At 36.8% G+C, this 20,213-nt stretch overlaps 3 protein-coding genes across 3 annotated transcripts in view; 1 reads left to right on the top strand and 2 right to left on the bottom strand.

Moving 5' to 3' along the window:
* LOC127871754 (uncharacterized) overlaps positions 1-20,213 on the top strand; it is a 343,111-nt gene that overhangs the window by 148,849 nt on the left and 174,049 nt on the right. The gene's annotated exons all lie outside the window — the stretch shown is intronic.
* Positions 1-20,213, bottom strand: part of LOC127871750 (tRNA (adenine(58)-N(1))-methyltransferase non-catalytic subunit TRM6-like) — a 188,969-nt gene that overhangs the window by 24,635 nt on the left and 144,121 nt on the right. The gene's annotated exons all lie outside the window — the stretch shown is intronic.
* Positions 1-20,213, bottom strand: part of LOC127871753 (kelch domain-containing protein 2-like) — a 36,742-nt gene that overhangs the window by 5,254 nt on the left and 11,275 nt on the right. The window contains exons 4-8 of the mRNA XM_052414921.1: positions 11,001-11,088; positions 10,527-10,607; positions 6,812-6,951; positions 5,022-5,134; positions 2,199-2,359 (exon numbers count right to left, since the gene is read on the bottom strand). Coding sequence (XP_052270881.1) covers positions 2,199-2,359; positions 5,022-5,134; positions 6,812-6,951; positions 10,527-10,607; positions 11,001-11,088 — 583 coding nt within the window. The remainder of the gene's footprint in view (positions 1-2,198; positions 2,360-5,021; positions 5,135-6,811; positions 6,952-10,526; positions 10,608-11,000; positions 11,089-20,213) is intronic.

Genomic DNA, 20,213 nt, shown 5'->3' with positions numbered 1-20,213 from the left:
CTGTTTCGAGTCACTGTTACCTTGACCTTTGACCTAGTAACCTGAAAATCAATAGGGGTCATCTGCCAGTCATGATCAATGTACCTATGAAGTTTCATGATCCTAGGTGTAAGCATTCTTGAGTTATCATCCGGAAACCATTTTACTGTTTCGAGTCACTGTGACCTTGATCTTTGACCTAGTGACCTGAAAATCAATAGGGGTCATCTGCCAGTCATGATCAATGCTCCTATAAAGTTTCATGATCCTAGGCGTAAGCATTCTTGAGTTATCATCCGGAAACCATTTTACTATTTCGAGTCACTGTGACCTTGACCTCTGACCTAGTGACCTGAAAATCAATAGGGGTCATCTGCCAGTCATGATCAATGTACCTATGAAGTTTCATGATCCTAGGCCTAAGCATTCTTGAGTTGTCATCCGGAAACCATTTTACTATTTCGAGTCACTGTGACCTTGACCTTTATCCTAGTGACCTGAAAATCAATAGGGGTCATCTCTGACAGTCATGATCAATGTATCTATGAAGTTTCATGATCCTAGGCCTAAGCGTTCTTGAGTTATCATCCGGAAACCATCTGGTGGACGAACCGACGGACCGACATGAGCAAAACAATATACCCCCTCTTCTTCGAATGGGGGCATAAAAATAAAAAGTTTAAACTAAAAGACTTAAGCAAACAGAAATATGTCTAAAAGACTCATAAACTTCCATCTATGCAACATTGTTTGTGGCATGACAAAAGACAGTGATTGAAAAACTTTGCAATACTAAGCTAGGTCTGCGTGTAATCAACCGACTCAAAATTTCAATACAAATTCCCCCCAAAAAGCCTACAGCGATTGAGCCGATTTTTAGTATCTATTTTTAGAATCAGTGACCTTGATCATGACCTAACTGGTCCCTAATATAATCACAAGCTACCTATACATGTAATTAACCAATACAAAAAAAAATTAGCACAATATTAAAGTTACAATCTAGAAATCTTTTTTTTTCTATTTTTACTTACAATAATCTTACCCCAGCTAACCATAAATGAACTCCCATGCTAGTTCTTCATATAAGCAACCTACACACAAAGTGTCAACGCTATTCCTCCATCAAAACTCAAATTATTCACTGAACATCAAATTTCTATTTGTAGGAACCTGAACCATTATCTAAAATAGCCCAATAGACAAGTCTTGGCTACATGTAGATCTCCATGCAAGCTTGCTATATTTTAAGTTTCATCAAAGGCAGATACAAGTTATTGACTGGAAACAACCTGTTTGCTGATTTTCTATTTTAAGTAACACAGACCTTGACTGGCCCCAAATGCAATCCCATGCTATGACTTCATGAAAGTTACACACACACACAATTTCAGTAATATATCTCCATCCTTTCAAATTATATACTTTTGTTTTATACTTTTAGTAACAGTTACCTAGGCTCTGATGCAACAAGCCCCAAATACAATCCTAAGTAAGGTCAACTTGCTATATCAAAATTTTCATTAAGATTAGACAGGAAACCACCATTGACACTGCCTGCCGCCCCCCACCCCCACCCCACCGGTGACCGCCAAAGGGCTTTCACCTTGTTTGAAAACCTGTTTACAAATTATTTGTTAATGGAGAATATTATTGAGTGAAAGATCAGAGAGATCATTGAAGCATGTCATATAGATTTAACAAAATTGAAGCAGTAAATCAAACAACTTACTGTCACCAAAGATGGTCATTAGGCGAACCTTTTTTAAGTACATAAGAAGTCTGCCATTTTTATTAAAGCAAAAACCATATTTTGTCAAAGTCAATTGTAAATTACGCTCATCAAGTATATAAAGTTTCTTGGAAATCTGAAACTCAAAAAACTTAACAAATTGAACATGGCTGCGACATGTAGTCAGCTTTCTTGCACCTGATCAATTATTATGTCACACCCTTCTACTCCTTCTGAATAGTAAGTGTACATTTTTGTTATCTCAAATTCACACACATTGAGGAAGATGTTTGAAGGAAAAGATGTGCTGGAAAGACAACCAAACATAGTGACTTCAGTATACCGCACCCCTTCGAACTTTGTTTACATTAGTATTATTATTATAGAAAACATTCAGATATAATAACTAAACAAACATGAAAAACAACATTTGATGCAATCATAGCAAAACTCAAAGAAGAATTAAATTCTAGAAGTAAATACAAACATTTCGCTCCTGGTAGTTGAGGATATCGTTGGCACATCCACCGAACACGAGTAGTTCCCTGTCCCCAACACAACAGCAAGTGTGCCAGAGTCTGGGAGAGTTCAGGTCCACAGTAAGCTGGGACCACTGCCTGCTAGCAATGTGAAGCTGCCACGCATCACCTGGCGAAATAAGGTTATTCAATAGCTGTAGTGTGGATATGAACATCTTCGGTAAAATCCATCTTATTCATAGGTACAAACAATTATTACACATTTTATGCATCAATCTTGGAAAACCCCTGTTTCGCCACTTTCAGACAGAGATTCATTTTCATATGTCAAGGTAGTATCATTTAAACAAAAATAATTGATATGGTATGTGATTTTGAGGAATGTACACACAAAGCTGAAACATTTGCGCACTATTAGTAGTTTCATTCCAAAAAAATATATTTAATAAGGAAAGAGATGTACACTGATCCAAAAATGTCAGCATTGCTTTTACCCCCAGCTTTGTGTGTTGTTTGTGTTTTAAATCTAGCCCTTTTAGCCCCAGGCTAGAGAGACAAATATTGGGAATTCTTTCACCAATAATTTTAAACAGTTAATCACTTACTTATTACATAAAGTAGAACTGTAACAGTCATGCCTAAAATACCCCCACATACAGAAGTGGTTTCACAACAATCTAAGTTTCATACCAATGAAGTTACGCTTTGATACATGTACCTCTCATAAATGTAGAGCAACTCCCTGGACAAAATGTAAGCATGAACATTTACAATTCACTGTACTTCATTGTGATCTATCTATCAGTAACTATAAAATGTTCATAAAGTTTATGCCTCCTTAAGTTTTCAAGATATGCCCATTCAAAATTCAATATATAATAAATTATCTAAGGGCAAAAGCTCTTAAATACAAAATCATGAGTAATGGTCCTTATGCAAAGCACATCCCATCAATAAGATATATCCTACCTATTAGGTTTCAAGACCATACCTTATAATATTTCAATATATCCTCAAGACAAAATTAAAATCTGAAAAACAATCGAGAGCTTAAACGTGTCCACTTCAAATTGCCATAATTAGTTCTAGCTTCCAATGAAGTTTCAAGTTAAACTTAAAATCTTATAGGGGAGCAAGATATATGATTCTTGAGAAATTCACACACCCTTGAGATCTTCCTTCCTAGATTTCCAGATATGCTCCGGATGAAGTTTAAGTACAAAAATGTGTTTTTGAACATTGCAGAGCAGCTCAATAAAGTCTTCCAACTGATGAAGTTTCCAGTTAATACCTCTTTTAATTTTCAAGAGGAAATAACTTTAACAAGACTATTGCCAAACAATATAGTCCCCTACCGGCTCCACCATTGTCAGAAATTCCACCATTTTCAGATTCGATTTTTTGTTGTTGCCATAGCAACCAGAATTTTTGACGTAGGAACAAAATAAAATGACGTGCGTAATGTCCATATTTTTCCATCTATCCATGTTTCAAGTTTCATGAAAAAATATTAAGAACTTTTAAAGTTATCGCAGGATCCAGAAAACCACCATTTTCAGCAGTATTTTTAGTCTATTTGTTGCCATAGCGACCAGAATTTTTGACGTAAGAACAAAATGAAATGACGTGCATAATGTCCATATTGCCATCTATCCATGTTTCAAGTTTCATGAAAAAATATTAAGAACTATCAAAGTTATCGCAGGATCCAGAAAAGTGTGACTGACTGACGGACTGACAGACAGACAGACAGAGCGCAAACCATAAGTCCCCTCCGGTGAAACCGGTAGGGGACAAAAATAGGGGAGCATTAGTTTAATTTAAAGTTCTAGTGCACCACAGACCACCTTAATGAGATTTACCTTCATACCAAGTTTCAAGTTAATACCTGTAATAGTTTTTTAAGATATGATCTGGACAAGAAATCAGATGTTCGAAAGTTGTCAGGTGCACAAAAAAGGACAACCTGAAACCAGTACATCCCCCCTTACAACTTCCTTGTGTGGGTGGTATATAGCATAAGTTTCCTCCCAAACAACTAAAGCTTTGTTACAGGAGTGACAATGGACCCTAATAATAGCAAAGGCAACTATGAAATCCACTAAATTACTACTAAATGTATTAATTCACACGGCAGTGTTTTTTTCACCATTTTGTGAATGGGGCTGGGTCCCTTTAGATTGTGAAAATTTGCGTCATTTTGACTAAAATTGGGAGATTAGAGTTGTTTTGCTAAAAAATGCTTCAAAATGGAAACAAGTGTTTTCAGTATTATATTTACTTAGGTTGAACTTATATGGATGGATGAAGAACAAAATATTGAGATCTAAAATTATATTTTATTTTTCGAAACCTTCCATAGGGAATTGTTAGCTCCCATTTGGGAAAAATATATACTTTTTTCCATTAGAAATGGGGCCAATTACCGGACCCGATTTTGAATGAAAAAACACACTGCATGGTGAATACATGTAGATTTATTTGTATGTAGAACTCGTATACTCACATCAGCACCAGGGTTCTTTCTCATCAAAGATCATACAATAAATTAAAGTAATTACTTAATTTGGTCATGAGAAAGACACCAAAACAAATATTACAGTTATTACCCTCCAGTAATCTGAAATGCTGGTGTTATGCATGTCTACTTCTTGAAATTGTTTACTAAATTAAATATATGATGTTTGATAAGATGGCACCAGTATGGTTAAACAAGAACAAGGAAGGCCATCCTTTATAAACATAAAACATGGCTTACCTCACAGAGTACATGTATATAAAACAATAAAATGCTCCTATAAATACAATAATACTTTAAATACAGTTCCAACCTAGAGGTTCCCGTGCGTTGGAGTATCCACCATATAGAAATGCCTGTGTGTCACTGACGGCTGTGAATGTGTGCCATGATCTCCCACAAGGACTTGCACCCTCCACATACAACCTAGGACATACCACTATTGTTATACACACATAACACAGATCTTTAACCCTTTGCATGCTGGGAAATTTGTCGTCTGCTAAAATGTCATCTGCTGAATTTCTAAAATCAGCATTTTCTTCGTGTTTTTTTCAAAGAATACTATCAGAATAGCAAACAGTTTGGATCCTGATGAGACACCACATTCTGTGGCGTCTCATCTGGATCCAAACAGTTTGCAAAGGCCTTCAAAATTCGGTTCCAGCACTGAAAGAGTTAACCCTTTACCACATAGATTTGTATTTTGACGCATTTGTAGTCCAAAATTGAAATTTAATTAAAAATCTTTCTTACTAGATTCAAGTTTTAAAGGTTTCATTTCCAACCCTTTAGTTACCGATGAGCAACAAACAGCATAAAACCTGCACAGACTGCGAGTTACTCGCAGGCTGTTCTGGTTTTATGCTGGTTGCAAAGGCAATTTTCACGTCGCTACTGAGTGGAAAAGGGTTAAGATCTGGGAGACGGAGTGACATTCACATTGTGTTATATTTTCGGCAAAGTACCATGAAGATATAACAATTTTTCTTATGACATACACATTAATAAAACAAGATGTGTTTGTGAAACACAATGTCCCCCTATATGACGTTTGACCTTGTAGGATGACCTTGACCCTTCACCACTCAAAATGTGCAGCTCCATGAGATACACATGCATTTCAAATATAAAATTGCTAGCTTCAATATTGCAGAAGTGTTATTACATGAGCAATTTTGACCCATATATTTGACCTTGAAGGATGACCTTGACCTTGACCTTTCACCACTAAAAATGTGCAGCTCCATAAGATACACATGCATGCCAAATATCAAGTTGCTATCTTCAATATTGCAAAAGTATTCATAAAATTAGCGATTTGGGCCACATATATTTGACCTCTGACTTTGAAGGATGACCTTGACCTTTCACCACTCAAAATAACAGCTCCATGAGATACACATGCATGCCAAATATCAAAATGCTATCTTCAATATTGCAAAAGTACTCATAAAATGAGCGATTTTGGCCACATATATTTGACTTCTGACCTTGAAGGATAACCTTGACCTTGCCCTTTCACCACTCAAAATGTGCAGCTCCATGAGATACACATGCATGCCAAATATCAAGTTGCTATCTTGAATATTGAAATACTGCAAAAGTGTACATTAAATGAGCGATTTTGACCCATATATTTGACCTTTGACCTTGAAGGATGACCTTGACCTTTCACCACTCAAAATGTGCAGCTCCATGAGAATCATATGCATGCCAAATATCAAGTTGCTATCTTCAAAATTGCAAAAGTTATTGCAAATGTTAAAGTTGGCGCAAACCAACCAACCAACCAACAGACCAACCAACCAACAGACCAACAGACAGGGCAAAAACAATATGTCCCCCACTACTATAGTGGGGGACATAAAAAGTCCATGAATAACTGGGGATTTCTTTTTTTTAAATATACAGTATCTGATGGCTTTCATAACTTCTTGCAGCCATCTTTTGAAGGAAGTTACCTTAAAATAACAAATCATGAATTTTTCATAAATTTCAGAAAAAAATGCCTGACAGTAAAATTTGAGTTGGAAGTTTTTTTAAAACTAAATTAACAAACACAACAACAAAATCATATATTCAAAACAAAGCTTAACTTACTCTCCAGACCATTCCATTTTCACAAGGTCAAGGCAGTGAAGGTCATTCAATCTCTGGTTTTTATGACGACCACCAAATATGTATGCTTGACCTCTGACCCTGATCGCTGCATGAGCAGCCCTGGCACATGGAGGAGTGCCCTGAACAAACAAAGTCAGAAAAAGAGATGTATGCCTTCCCCAAAATCTTTCTTGACTTTTTCATGAAGTCAAATCAGCAAATTAAGAAAATTTTGAAAATTGCTAGTAACTGTTCCCATCCCCATCCATCCCAACCCCCTAACATTCACATCCATCCCAAACCCCTAACAATCCCATCCATCCCAACCCCCTAACATTCCCATCCATCCCAACCCCCTAACATTCCCATCCATTCCAACCCCCTAACATTTCCAACCCCCTAACATCCCCATCCATCCCAACCCCCTAACATTCCCATCCATCATAACCCCCTAACATTTCCAACCACCTAACATCCCCATCCATCCCAACCCCCTAACATTCCCATCCATCCCAACCCCCTAACATTTCCAACCCCCTAACATCCCCATCCATCCCACCCTCTAACATTCCCATCCATCCCAACCCACTAACATTTCCAACCCCTTAACATTCCCATCCATCCCAACCCCCCTTACATCCCCATCCATCCCTATCCCCTAACATTTCCAACCCCCTTACATCCCCATCCATACCACTCCCTAACATTCTCATCCTTCCCAACCCCCTAACAATCCCACCCATCCTTACCCCTAACATTCGCATTCATCCATACCCCTTAACACTAATCTTACATTTCCAACCCCTATCATTCCCACCCATCCAACCCGCTAACATTCAAATCCACCACAAACCCCTAACATTCCAATCCATCACTACCCCCTAATATTCCAATCCATCCTACAATCTAACATTTCCAACCATCCAAAACCCATATCATTTTCATACATACTACACCACTTACAATCCCATACATCAAAACCACCCAATCATCAAAACCACCCAGCATTCCCATCCATCGTAACACCCTAACATTCCAATCCATCCCAACCCCCTAACATTCCACTCCATCCCACTATCTAACATTTCTAACAATCCCTAACCCTATCATTCCCATCCATACTAAACCCCTTACATTCCCATCCAACACAAACCTCTTACATTCCAATCAATACCAAACTCCGTACATTCCAATAAATCACAACACCCTTATATTCCCATCCATCTCAACCCCCTAACATTCTCATTCATCCCACAATCTAACATTCCCATCCATCCTAAACCCCTAACATTCCCATCCATCCCACAATCTAATGTTCACATCTACATGGCATTCCCATTCATCCCAACCCCATGACATTTCCAACCATCCCTACCCAATTATATTCCAATCCTTCTACCCCCTAACATTCACATCCCTCCCACCCCCCTGAAATTCCCATCCATGCCAACCCCCTAACATACCCATCCACCTCACACCCTTCTATGATTCCCATCCATAGCAACCCACTGACATTTCCATCCCTCCCAACCCTCAATTATTTCCATTCATTGCACAATGCAATAGTCCCATCCATCCCAACCCCTAACATTCCCATTCCTCTCAAACCCCTAACATTCCCATCCATCCCACAATCTTACATCCCCATTCATAACAAATCCCTAACATTCTCATCTATAACAACCACATAATATTCCCATCCATCCCAACCCCAAAACATTCCCATCCATCCCACAATCTTACATGCCCATCCATACCACACCCTGGCATTCACATTCTTCCCAATACCCTAACAATCACATTAATCCCACAATCTTACATTCCCATCCATACCAAACCCTAACATTTCCATACATCCCAACCCCCTAACATTCACACCCATCCCACAATATTACCTTTCCATCCCCATCCACACCAAACCCATAACATTCCCATCCATCCCACAATCTAATATCCCCATCCATGCCAACCCCCTAACAATCTGATCCATCCTAACACCCTAAAATTTCCAACTTTTCTGTAACCCTTTTATTTCCATCCATCCTACACCCTTACATTCCCACGCATCACAAACCCCTATTATTTCCATCCATCCCACAATCTAACAGTTCCATCAATCCCAAATTCTAACATTCCCGTCAATACCACCCATAACCCCTAACATCCCATCCACCCCTCTCCCCAACGTTCCAGCCCATAGCAACCATAGCATAGAAACTAACATTTCCATCCCTCCCAACCCTCCACATTTCCATTCATCACACAATCTAATATTCCCATCCATCCCAACCCTCTTACATTCCCATCTATCTCATAATATAACATTCCCATCCAGGCTAACCTGCTTACATTGCCATCCATACCAGCCCCCTTAAATTCCCATCTTCCCCATCCCCTTCTAAGTTTCCCATCTGTAGCAACCAACTAACATTTCCATCCCTCCCAACCCTCTAACATTTCCATTCATTGCACAATGTAATATTTCCATCCATCCCAACTCCTTAACATTCCCATAATCCCAATCCCCTAACGTTCCTATAATCCCATCCCTTACATTCCCATCCCTCTCAAACCTCTAACATTACCATCAATCCAAACCCCCTAACATTCCCATCCATCCCAACCCCTAACATTCCCATCCATCCCACAATATAACCTTCCCATCCCCATGACATTCCCATCCATCCCAACCTACTTACATTCCCATCCCTCTCAAACGCCTAGAATTCCCATCCCTTTCAAACCCCTTACATTCCCATCCCTCTCAAACCCCTAACATTCCCATCCCTCTCAAACCCCTTACATTCCCATCCCTCTCAAACCCCTAACATTTCCATAATCCCACCCCTAACATTCCCATCCATCCCAACCCCCTAACATTCCCATCCATCCCAACCCCCTAACATTCCCATCCATCCCAACCCCCTAACATTCCCATCCATCCCAATCCCCTAACATTCCCATCCCTCTCAACCCCCTAACATTCCCATCCCTCTCAAACCCCTTACATTTCCATCCCTCTCAAACCCCTTACATTCTCAACCCTCTCAAACTTCTAACATTCCTATCCCTCTCAAACCCCTAACATTCCCATCCATCCCAACCCTAAACATTCCCATCCATCCCAACCAAGTAACACTCCCATCCCCCTCAAACCCCTAACATTCCCATCCATCCCCCAATCTAACATCCCCATCCATTACAAATCCCTAACATTTGAATCCATCCCAATCTCTAACATTCCCATGTATAACAACCCCATAATATTCCCATCCATCCCAATCCCATAACATTTCATCCATCCCACAATCTTACATTCCCATCCATACCACACCATGGCATTCACATCATTCCCAACCCCCTAACATTCCTATTAATCCCACAATCTTACATTCCCATCCATACCAAACCATAACATTTCCATACATCCCAACCCCCTAACAATCACACCCATCCAACAATCTTACATTCCCATCCCCATGACATTCCCATCCATACAAAACCCCTTACATTCCCATCCATCCCACAATCTAATATCCCCATCCATACAAACCCCCTTACAATCCCATCCATCCTAACCCTCAAACATTCCCATCTATCACAAATCACAAATTCCTACCGAAACAAACCCCCAAACACTCCAATCCATCACAATCCCGTACATTCATCTTACATTTGTATGCAAACCAAGCTTTGCCCCTGATTAGTTGAGTACCTTGCACAGTGGACTACTCCAAGTGTTTGTGACTGTATCGTAGACCATCAAGTGGTTGTTCCAACCCCTGAATGATGTCCCCTGTGTTTTGAGACAACCATATAAACATACACACATAAATAACATGGTACATTGTAAAAGCAAAATGTCTATTCAATGTCTGCTACTGCATGAACACATGCTTACACAGGGCTGATGCATACTATTGCTTTCTATTTTAATTTAAAAATGTTAAGTAGTTAATCCATTCATCTGTGGCTATTGCCAATTATTATCAATTATAATCAGTTATAATCAAAGAAGATATTCTCTCAAATCCTGGTGAATTAAAACTGAAGTCATGACTAGATCTTTTTTTAAACAAATTAGTTATTATTTTAGTGTCTTTACCAGAATCTGTAACACATTACATCCTTTATTCTGAAATAGTTTTTGTAAGTGTAAATAGATGTACTGCTATTACTCAATATTTACATTTTCATCTCCAGGTACAAAACCAGAGGGCAAACTTGATATGAGATGTTGACCAACTTTTGGACCGAATCCTCCAAAGCAGTAAATCCTGCAATTAAATGGAAAATATATTGAGATGTATGTGTGTAACGTCAGTTACATGCTTATCAGAATCCATAGTTCCAGAATACCACTCAGATTATCTGCATGTTTATACCAAATAATTAAACACATTAAGTAAAACAACCACACCCATTTGATCAATTCTTTTTTTTTCATATTTCTCATTTCACAAACCAACAATCGCTTACCCGGTAGTCTTTATTGACAGTGATATACCTAAAGTTTAAAAGGCCTATGTCATTTTTAAAATGGCCCTAAAGGGGCAACTTCTTCAAAAATATCATGATGGCACATAATAACCGATATAACAGGATATAATTATATAATAATACAAGAATTTATATATTTTGAGATAAAAGATCAGTTTATAATATGGGGTCTTGTTGTTTGGCTTTTTTATATTTTATATTTTAACATCATTATTGTGAGCATTCTATATATCCATATATAGAAATATATACATATCCATATGTCACGAAAGGGTTATTTACCAAGCATGATAGTGCAGTTGGTCAATTCAATATTAAATCATTAAATGCTCATGCCGCTACTTAGTCATGAGTTTGATACAAGTCTGTGATTTCTTTTTCTGATGTAATTTTGTATTAGGTCATATTTGATTAACTTAGATGTTTGTAAATAGTGAAGTTCATTTACGTAAAATAATAAAATTAAGATTGCAGCATCACTCCAGTGATTGCCTGCCATAGCAACTTTAATTAAACAAGAGGGCCATGATGGCCCTGAATCGCTCACCTGACTAGCCTTGCCACATCAACTTAAATTCTATCAGCCCATATACAATCCCAAGCCAGATTTCATTAATTAATACATTGTGACAAAATTTCATTAAGACGTGATGAAAACTGTGATCTCTTTCATCTACACAAGGTTTTACTAGCATTGGCTCGGTGACCTACTTTTTGACCCAAGATGACCCATATACGATCAGGGCTGCCCCTGGCCCAAAAATTTATATAGCCAACATTTTAGCCAAATGTCATTTTTGTAGCCAAATTTAAGAAACTGTTGCCAAAGTTTTAGCAAAGCATTAGGAACCACCTGTTGTAAGTCTAGGCTAAGGGGTGTAAAAGAAGAAACTACAAAACAAAGCTTTAATATGTTTATTACTATAATCATCATGTGTGCATAACAAAAACAGTTTACAACAAACCATTTATATGGTACATACATCATAACTCATTCAAGCACATGTTCATAAAATAAGCATATGATAAATTTACATTACATCAGCACATGATATCCTGAACATACATTTTAGCACAAGGCCATAATCCACATCATGTGTGCATAACAAAAATAAAACAGTACAACAAAACATTTATAGATATACACACATCATAACTCAAGCACATGTTCATAAAATAAGCACATAATAAATTTACATTACATGAGCACATGATATCCTGAACATACATTTTAGCAGAAGGCCATATTCTGCCTCAACTTCAATCCAGCCCAAATCTTGAAAGCACGTTTGAAATCAAACTTTTCGATTGGTGGGCTGTCTATGGACAAAATCAACAAGTTCTCCAAGTTTTCTATTTTAATAGAATTTCTGAGAGATGTTGAATGTCAATTTCCTTTCTACCAAGCAAATTAACTACATTCTCATATATGCTCTCTGCATTTGCTCTTTGAAGTTCAGCCACACCTAAAAAGTAAGTATGTGGCAAAGCCATTCCAAACTCATCAGTTAACAAAAGTCTAACATAGGTCTCTAAATGTTGCTTCACTGAAATGTCTGTACTCTCATCAATCATGATACTGTACTTGCATGATGTCTGTATCTTCTGGAGAAGATCACTCCTCAGAACGTCTGCCATACAGTTTTGAAATTCCGACACACTGGAGCTGTGTTCATTTGTCACACTGTCAACTCAAAGGTCATTGAGCTGGGTTGCACCCTGAAAATATATTAATACAAATTTGCATCCTGAAAATATAATTTATGATTTCAAGTATATTTTGCTCAATATTTGTAGCAAACTTAAACAAAATCAAATTTTATCAATCAATTTAAAACAAATCAAATTTGTTTTAAAGATGTTTTTTTTTTTTTTTTACCTGCAAGACACACAATCTGTTCAGGTCTGGAACCAGCGATGATGCGAGAGTATGTTGTGCAGCAAAGTACCGTAAATTTGCGGCCATAAGTCGACCTAAAAACGCTCCCAAAATTGACTTTAAAAGTCAACTCGACTTATGGATGAGGTACTAAAAAAAACATATTTCTGTGCCGTTTTTTTTCAAAGTAATAAATCTCCGAAGCGGAGGAATGATGACTGTTTACGGTAAGGCCGACTCGTCTTTTACTTAAATGTCCGCCGATAACAAAATACTGCATTTTTTACATTGGTTTTTAATTCATTAATCTTCGTAATAATAAGTCCAAATAAAAACATGTAAAAATAACTTCAAAAATATTAACATTTGTGACGTACGGTAAAGTGGCGAAATTTATACATAGCAATTTGTCTATTGATACATCGTCCGTTGTCTGCTAAGAACAATAGAAAATCGACTGCTGACACTTGTACCCATTTAAAGTTAATCCGTTTAAATACAAACTGTCAACAGGTGCAGGTGTCTTTATGCCACCAATTATCGCTTCTCAGCCTTTTGACTAAGATCAAAGTGTAAAGTGTAGTGTTGGCATCCTTTTGATCATTTGTCTTTATCGCGTAACGCCTAAAATAGTTATCCGTTAATGATATGCACAACGGTTCTTCTACAAACTACTTCTGACCAATCAAAAATAATTACTCTATCGTTGGATACGCCTTTAACCAATCGCTATTGTTCAACTTCACATGGTATATTTTTTGATTGGATGAAGGTGTGGTTTAATCGTTGATTTATTCACAACTGTCCCACAATTTATGCATAATCGTTTCGTAAATAAATAGATCTTATTTGAGTGAAGATTTCATTCATTGTTTGATTATAATAATATAACGCACTCACCCTGGATTATTCAAAAGTGTAATTGGACATATTAAATACACAATTGCTTTCGATTAGCGGCTTAGTATTATTAGATAAGACGTTTTTCCAGAATGCAGAAAATATTCCTCGGGTATCTCGTGATTTACGAATATGTATATAACAGCCGAATAGCAAGCGATGCGAGTGTTGGTAAATTCACGTGTTTCATGCAAAATGGCGAAAGCGTTTTTGATTATTTGAGAGCAAGTTACAATTATTTTGACCATATAATGAATTTCTGCGTTCAAGATTTTAACGAATTTTCACATCAATAGCACTAATATTTGAATACAAAAATATCTGCTCATAATACACGCTGAAAGTTATTACGTTAAATGGGAAACTAATTTTGATTTGTGAAATATATATATTAAGTTCGAAATAATCAATGATATGTTATTATGATTTTGAACAATAAAATATATTTTTCGTGATAATAAATAATTGAAACGTTGAATGTTTCGTTTTAAATATATTCTTATTATTAATATCCCAAAAAATGTCAACTGCCAGTGCAAAAGCCCTCAGAACCATGACTAAAACGTCACTTAAACATGTCTGAGATATTGAGGAAATTTACCCCCCGACTTATGGCAGAGTCAAGGCAAAAAACCAAGTTTTTCTAGCCACATTATACCCCTCGACTTATGGCCGAGGTAGACTTATGGCCGCGAATGTACGGTACACATTAGTCATAGCCGACACTACAGCTGCTTCACGGTTGGATATTGCTGCAGCCTGCGCATTGGTCATTGATGTTTTCAGACTTCAAGCTTGTGAGGCCTCTTTATGATCTGAAATAAACAAAATTAAATATGCTTAATTTCAAAACAAAAAGCTCATTTTGAAAAGTGTCAATATATATTTACTATACAGGGGTGTAAAATTTTGCTAAAAGCAACTCACTCTGCAGCGCCACCAGCTAGTAAAAGCAGGTCGCCCATACTGATTTTGTATTCGCCCTGCATTTTTCACTGCAAATATGTATAATAAATATTTGTGTTAAAAACAATACAATTGTTTACTTGACAAGCTATTCTTATTATGTCTGTAAACATTAACCATGTGTTGACTTGTGTAAACAATATGACCAAAAAAACCCAAATTGTTCACCTTTTATTTACCCATTGTCCTATTATCATTCATAAATGCCCACCCAATAATTTATTGATTGTATTCCATTAAAAGAATGATATACCATTTACGATGAAGCAAATAGGGTTGGAATTAGAAACATATTAAGGCATTTGTCAGTCTTTCAGTAATGTGCCTATTAAATATACCAGTCTAACATATTATCCAACATTGACCAAATATTAAATTCGGTAAGTCAACATTGTCACTTTTATTTTCAATAAAACTATCTAGTTTGAAACGTATACCTGACGTTTTCTTTTTGACTGCTCGTAATTCCTTTGTTCTAGCTTTCGTTTGTTTATTTGGTCAGATTTTGGTGTATCACTATCTTTATTATCCTTACAATTTTTCGCTCCTAAAAAGTTACGAATGTCGATTTGTTTCGACGACGACAATTAAAATGTGTGTTTTTTTAGCTAGTCTGTTTCAATTCCCATAACATACTTACAAACTTGTTAAAATTTAAAGATGCCAGTATTTTTATTGAGTTAATTTAAAAATTAATTGACTGTTATATTTTGTGACACTACGAGGATTGCTTACATTAACTTGATACAGTATGAAAAACATCACTCTTTGTATGAGCATGGATGTCCGAGTGGTCTGAACGGTAGACTTTTACTCCAGGGGTCGAGCCCATTTGAGGGCTACTTATATATTTTTATGTAATTTTATTCTTTTTTTTTTTATTGCAGCTTTTTAGATCCAATGTTTGCATTTATCAATATAGCATTTAATGTAAAACAAGGGCTGTTTGTAAAACATGCATGCCCCCCATATGGGCTGTCCGTTGTAGTGGCAGCCATTGTGTGAATACGTTTTTGTCACTGTGACCTTGACCTTTGACCTAGTGACCTGAAAATCAATAGGGGTCATCTGTGAGTCACGATCAATGTACCTATGAAGTGTCATGATCCTAGGCAAAAGCGTTCTTGAGTTATCATCCGAAAATCATTTTACTATTTCGGGTCACCGTGACCTTGACCTTTGACCTTGTGACCTCAAAATCAATGGGGGTCATCTGCGAGCCATGATCAATCTACCTGTGAAGTTTCATGATCCTAGGCATATGCGTTCTTGAGTTATCATCCGAAAACCATTTTACTATTTCGGGTCACCGTGACCTTGACCTTTTACCTAGTGACCTCAAAATCAATAGGGGTCATCTGCGAGCCATGATCAATCTACCCATGAAGTTTCATGATCCTAGGCGTATGCATTCTTGAGTTATCATCCGGAAACCATTTTACTATTTCAGGTCACTGTGACCTTGACCTTTGACCTAGTGACCTCAAAATCAATAGGGGTTATCTGCGAGTCATGATCAATCTACCCATGAAGTTTCATGATCCTAGGTGTATGCGTTCTTGAGTTATCATTCAAAAACCATTTTACTATTTTGGGTCACCGTGACCTTGACCTTTGACCTAGTGACCTCAAAATCAAAAGGGGTCATCTGCGAGTCATGGTCAATGTACCTATGAAGTTTCATGATCCTAGGCCCAAGCGTTCTTGAGTTATCGTCTGACAACCACCTGGTGGACGGACCGACTGACCGACAGACCGACATACCGACAGACCGACCGACAGACATGAGCAAAGCAATATACCCACTCTTCTTTGAAGGGGGGCATAAAAATAATTTGGAGAGTTCTTCTGTTATAGTTAGATTTTGAGACATTACAAGGATTGCTTATATAAAGTATAAAATAAACCACTGACTATATGGGAACACTGATGGCCCATTGGTTTAAGCACTTGACCTTTACTCCAAGGGTCAGTGGATCAAGCCCAGTTAAGGAAGACTTCCTTTCTTTTTTTTAATTTTTTTTTTTTTATTGAGGTATTTTCTGCTAACGTTTATTAATCAATTTAAAGTATTTAATAACAAACTTCAATACATGTCTAAATCTGTGAAAAGGCCCCTTTGAAATTGCTAGTTTTCCTCTTACATGCCCTTGTATTTTAAGATAGAATACTTTCCTCTCCAGAGGAAAGAGGTATGGGTTTGAATCCCATCAGGGGCTTCAGAGGATGATTTATTTTGAGACAAATGTTAATATTTGCTTTAGTGTATCCCAAAATTAACCTAATATTAAATAAATGACTGTAAATAATTATTCAAAATAATGTTTGTTTCTATATACATTGTGATCCATGGACATGAACATTCAATTATGCAAGAAACATGTATAATTTGAGGGAAGAATACAACAGCAAACTTAGAATGGACATTCATTTTAGATTTTTAAGTAACTAAAACTATAAATGTTAAAAAGCTTGTGCTTGACGCACTTGCTTCTGGACAGCAGAACAGTTTAGGCATTACTCTTTTTCTATAGAATCAACATTGATGCATTATTACTAAAGCATAGTTGAACTCTTAAAAAACACGACTGGGTAACTGAATTTTTCATGTTTGTTGCTTACAATTTACTGGACATAATGTTACTGGTGAACAAATGCTCTTTACAGGGCGATGGTGTTTTTCATAATCATCCAGGTTAATTTGTATAAATAAGACCTCATTACATATTTATATACATGTAGTATAAAATGAATTCTAAGCTATACATTTATGATGATGATAGCACGTGTTTCGCTGTAAATTTACAGAGAAAATATACTACAGCCGCATGTCACCAGAGTTGTTAAAGAGCATTTTGACAGTATTGCCCCTGACTTTTGCCAATTTTGAAATATTCTTATAAAAAACTGATTCTTTGTTTATCGTGCAAAGGGGATGGAGTAGCATTTGTTGGTGCCTTTTAAAAAAGTTGTTTCATAGTGTGGAGAAATGGGGCTTTAAAATGTATACACAATGCCTAATATAAGGCAAACTCCAAAAATGTCTGTGGTTTTTCATTTAAAAACAAGAGATGTGTTTGTCAGAAACACAATGCACCCTATTGTGCCACTTTGAAGCCATATTTTTGACCTTTAAGGATGACCTTGACCTTTCAGTACTCAAAATGTGCAGCTCCATGAGATACACATGCATGCCATATATCAAGTTGCTATCTTCAATATTGCAAAAGTTATGGAAAATGTTAAAGTTTTTGGACAGACAGACAGACAGACGGATAGTTAAAAAACTATGTCACCCTACCGGGGGCATAAACAAAACCGTATTCTTAAATGATTTATGGGTGTTATTGGTGTCTCCACAGTATTGGAATAACCAATTTACACTTAAGGCTAAAACAGGGCTGATCCATTACCTTTCCACCACAGTGCTCCAGCTAGGCCTAAATCGAAGGGCGCCGCGCCCTGCCCTCCCGAACCTCCACCCTGCCCCCCCCCCCTTCAAAAAAAAAAAATTTTTTTTTTTCTTTGTTTACATATGATAATTCTTAAATTTCATTGTAATTAGTTTAATCCTTATTGTAGACATTATATTTGAATGGTTTAATAATAATGGGAATAATACAATTATTTATAACATATCAATTAACATGCAATAGGAAGCATTCCAGACACACCTGCACGCTCAAACGTGCCCTTTTCACAAAATACTGCGCGTCGAAAGTGCCCTTTTGACAAAATACTGCGCGTCAAAAGTGCCCTTTTGACAAAAAAGCCCCCCTGCCCTTTTCAAATCCTAGCTGGAGCACTGCCACCACCAGGTTCCTTAAATACTTACTGGTGATATGTGATCTTGAAAGGATTTTTAATATTTCATTTTTGTAAGCACATATAAGTTTGTTTAACAAATTCACTGAGTGTAAACATTGGGCACTTATATAGCTTAAATAGACCGGGAAACAAATTCTTGTGTTCTGATTAACATACATGTATTTACACTTGCAAAATTCAAAGTTAAGAATGGAAATTGTTCTCTTATTGCCAACAACTGCATAGATCTTAACATTGTAAACTGGCTGTTTTGTCTTTATTACTACTTTTGTACATTCTTTTGTATTGCCCTCTTTATATTAACTTTCAAAATACATATTATATCCAGTAATTGTAGATCTCAGATGGTCTGTGATGTAAATGTGTAGGGTTCTTGTCACACCCATATCCATTTCATAATGCCTTAACACTGATATAGGATATTAGTGATTTTTTATTATTTTATTTATGTAAACTAATTATTCTTTATGCTGATGACAGTGCCATCCTTTATTCTCACAAAGATCCTAGTATCATCAGTAAGTGTTTTGAGTAAAGAACTTGAAATTGTAGTAAATGGTTAGTGGAAAACAAACTGTCTTTACACCTTGGAATAACTGAATGTAAAGTGTGGTTCCAAACGGAAATTATCTAAACTTTATAACTTTAATGTAAAATGTAATGATCACACTCTTGTTTCTCAATCATCTGTTAAATACATTGGTTCAATATTGGACAATGATCTTTCTGCTACATCTATTGTTAATAATATTATTAACAAGATGTGTTTGTGAAACACAATGTCCCCCTATATGAGGTTTGACCTTGAAGGATGACCTTGACCTTTCACCACTCAAAATGTGCAGCTCCATGAGATACACATGCATGCCAAATATCAAGTGGCTATCTTCAATATTGCAATAGTATTCATAAAATAAGTGATTTGGGCCACATATATTTGACCTCTTACCTTGAAGGATGACCTTGACCTTTCACCACTCAAAATGTGCAGCTCCATGAGATACACATGCATGCCAAATATCAAGTTGCTATCTTCAATATTGCAATAGTATTCATAAAATAAGCGATTTGGGCCACATATATTTGACCTCTTACCTTGAAGGATGACCTTGACCTTGACCACTCAAAATGTGCAGATCCATGAGATACACATGCATGCCAAATATCAAGTTGCTATCTTCAATATTGCAAAAGAACTCATAAAATGAGCGATTTTTGCCACATATATTTGACCTCTGACCTTGAAGGATGACCTTGCCCTTTCACCACTCAAAATGTGCAGCTCCATGAGATACACATGCATGCCAAATATCAAGTTGCTATCTTGAA

The sequence above is a fragment of the Dreissena polymorpha genome, chromosome 3 (assembly GCF_020536995.1).
Source record: "Dreissena polymorpha isolate Duluth1 chromosome 3, UMN_Dpol_1.0, whole genome shotgun sequence".
NCBI classification, from domain to species: Eukaryota; Metazoa; Mollusca; class Bivalvia; order Myida; family Dreissenidae; genus Dreissena; species Dreissena polymorpha.
The sequence above is the reverse complement of the archived record's forward strand: the minus strand, read 5'-3'. Positions and strand labels throughout refer to the sequence as shown.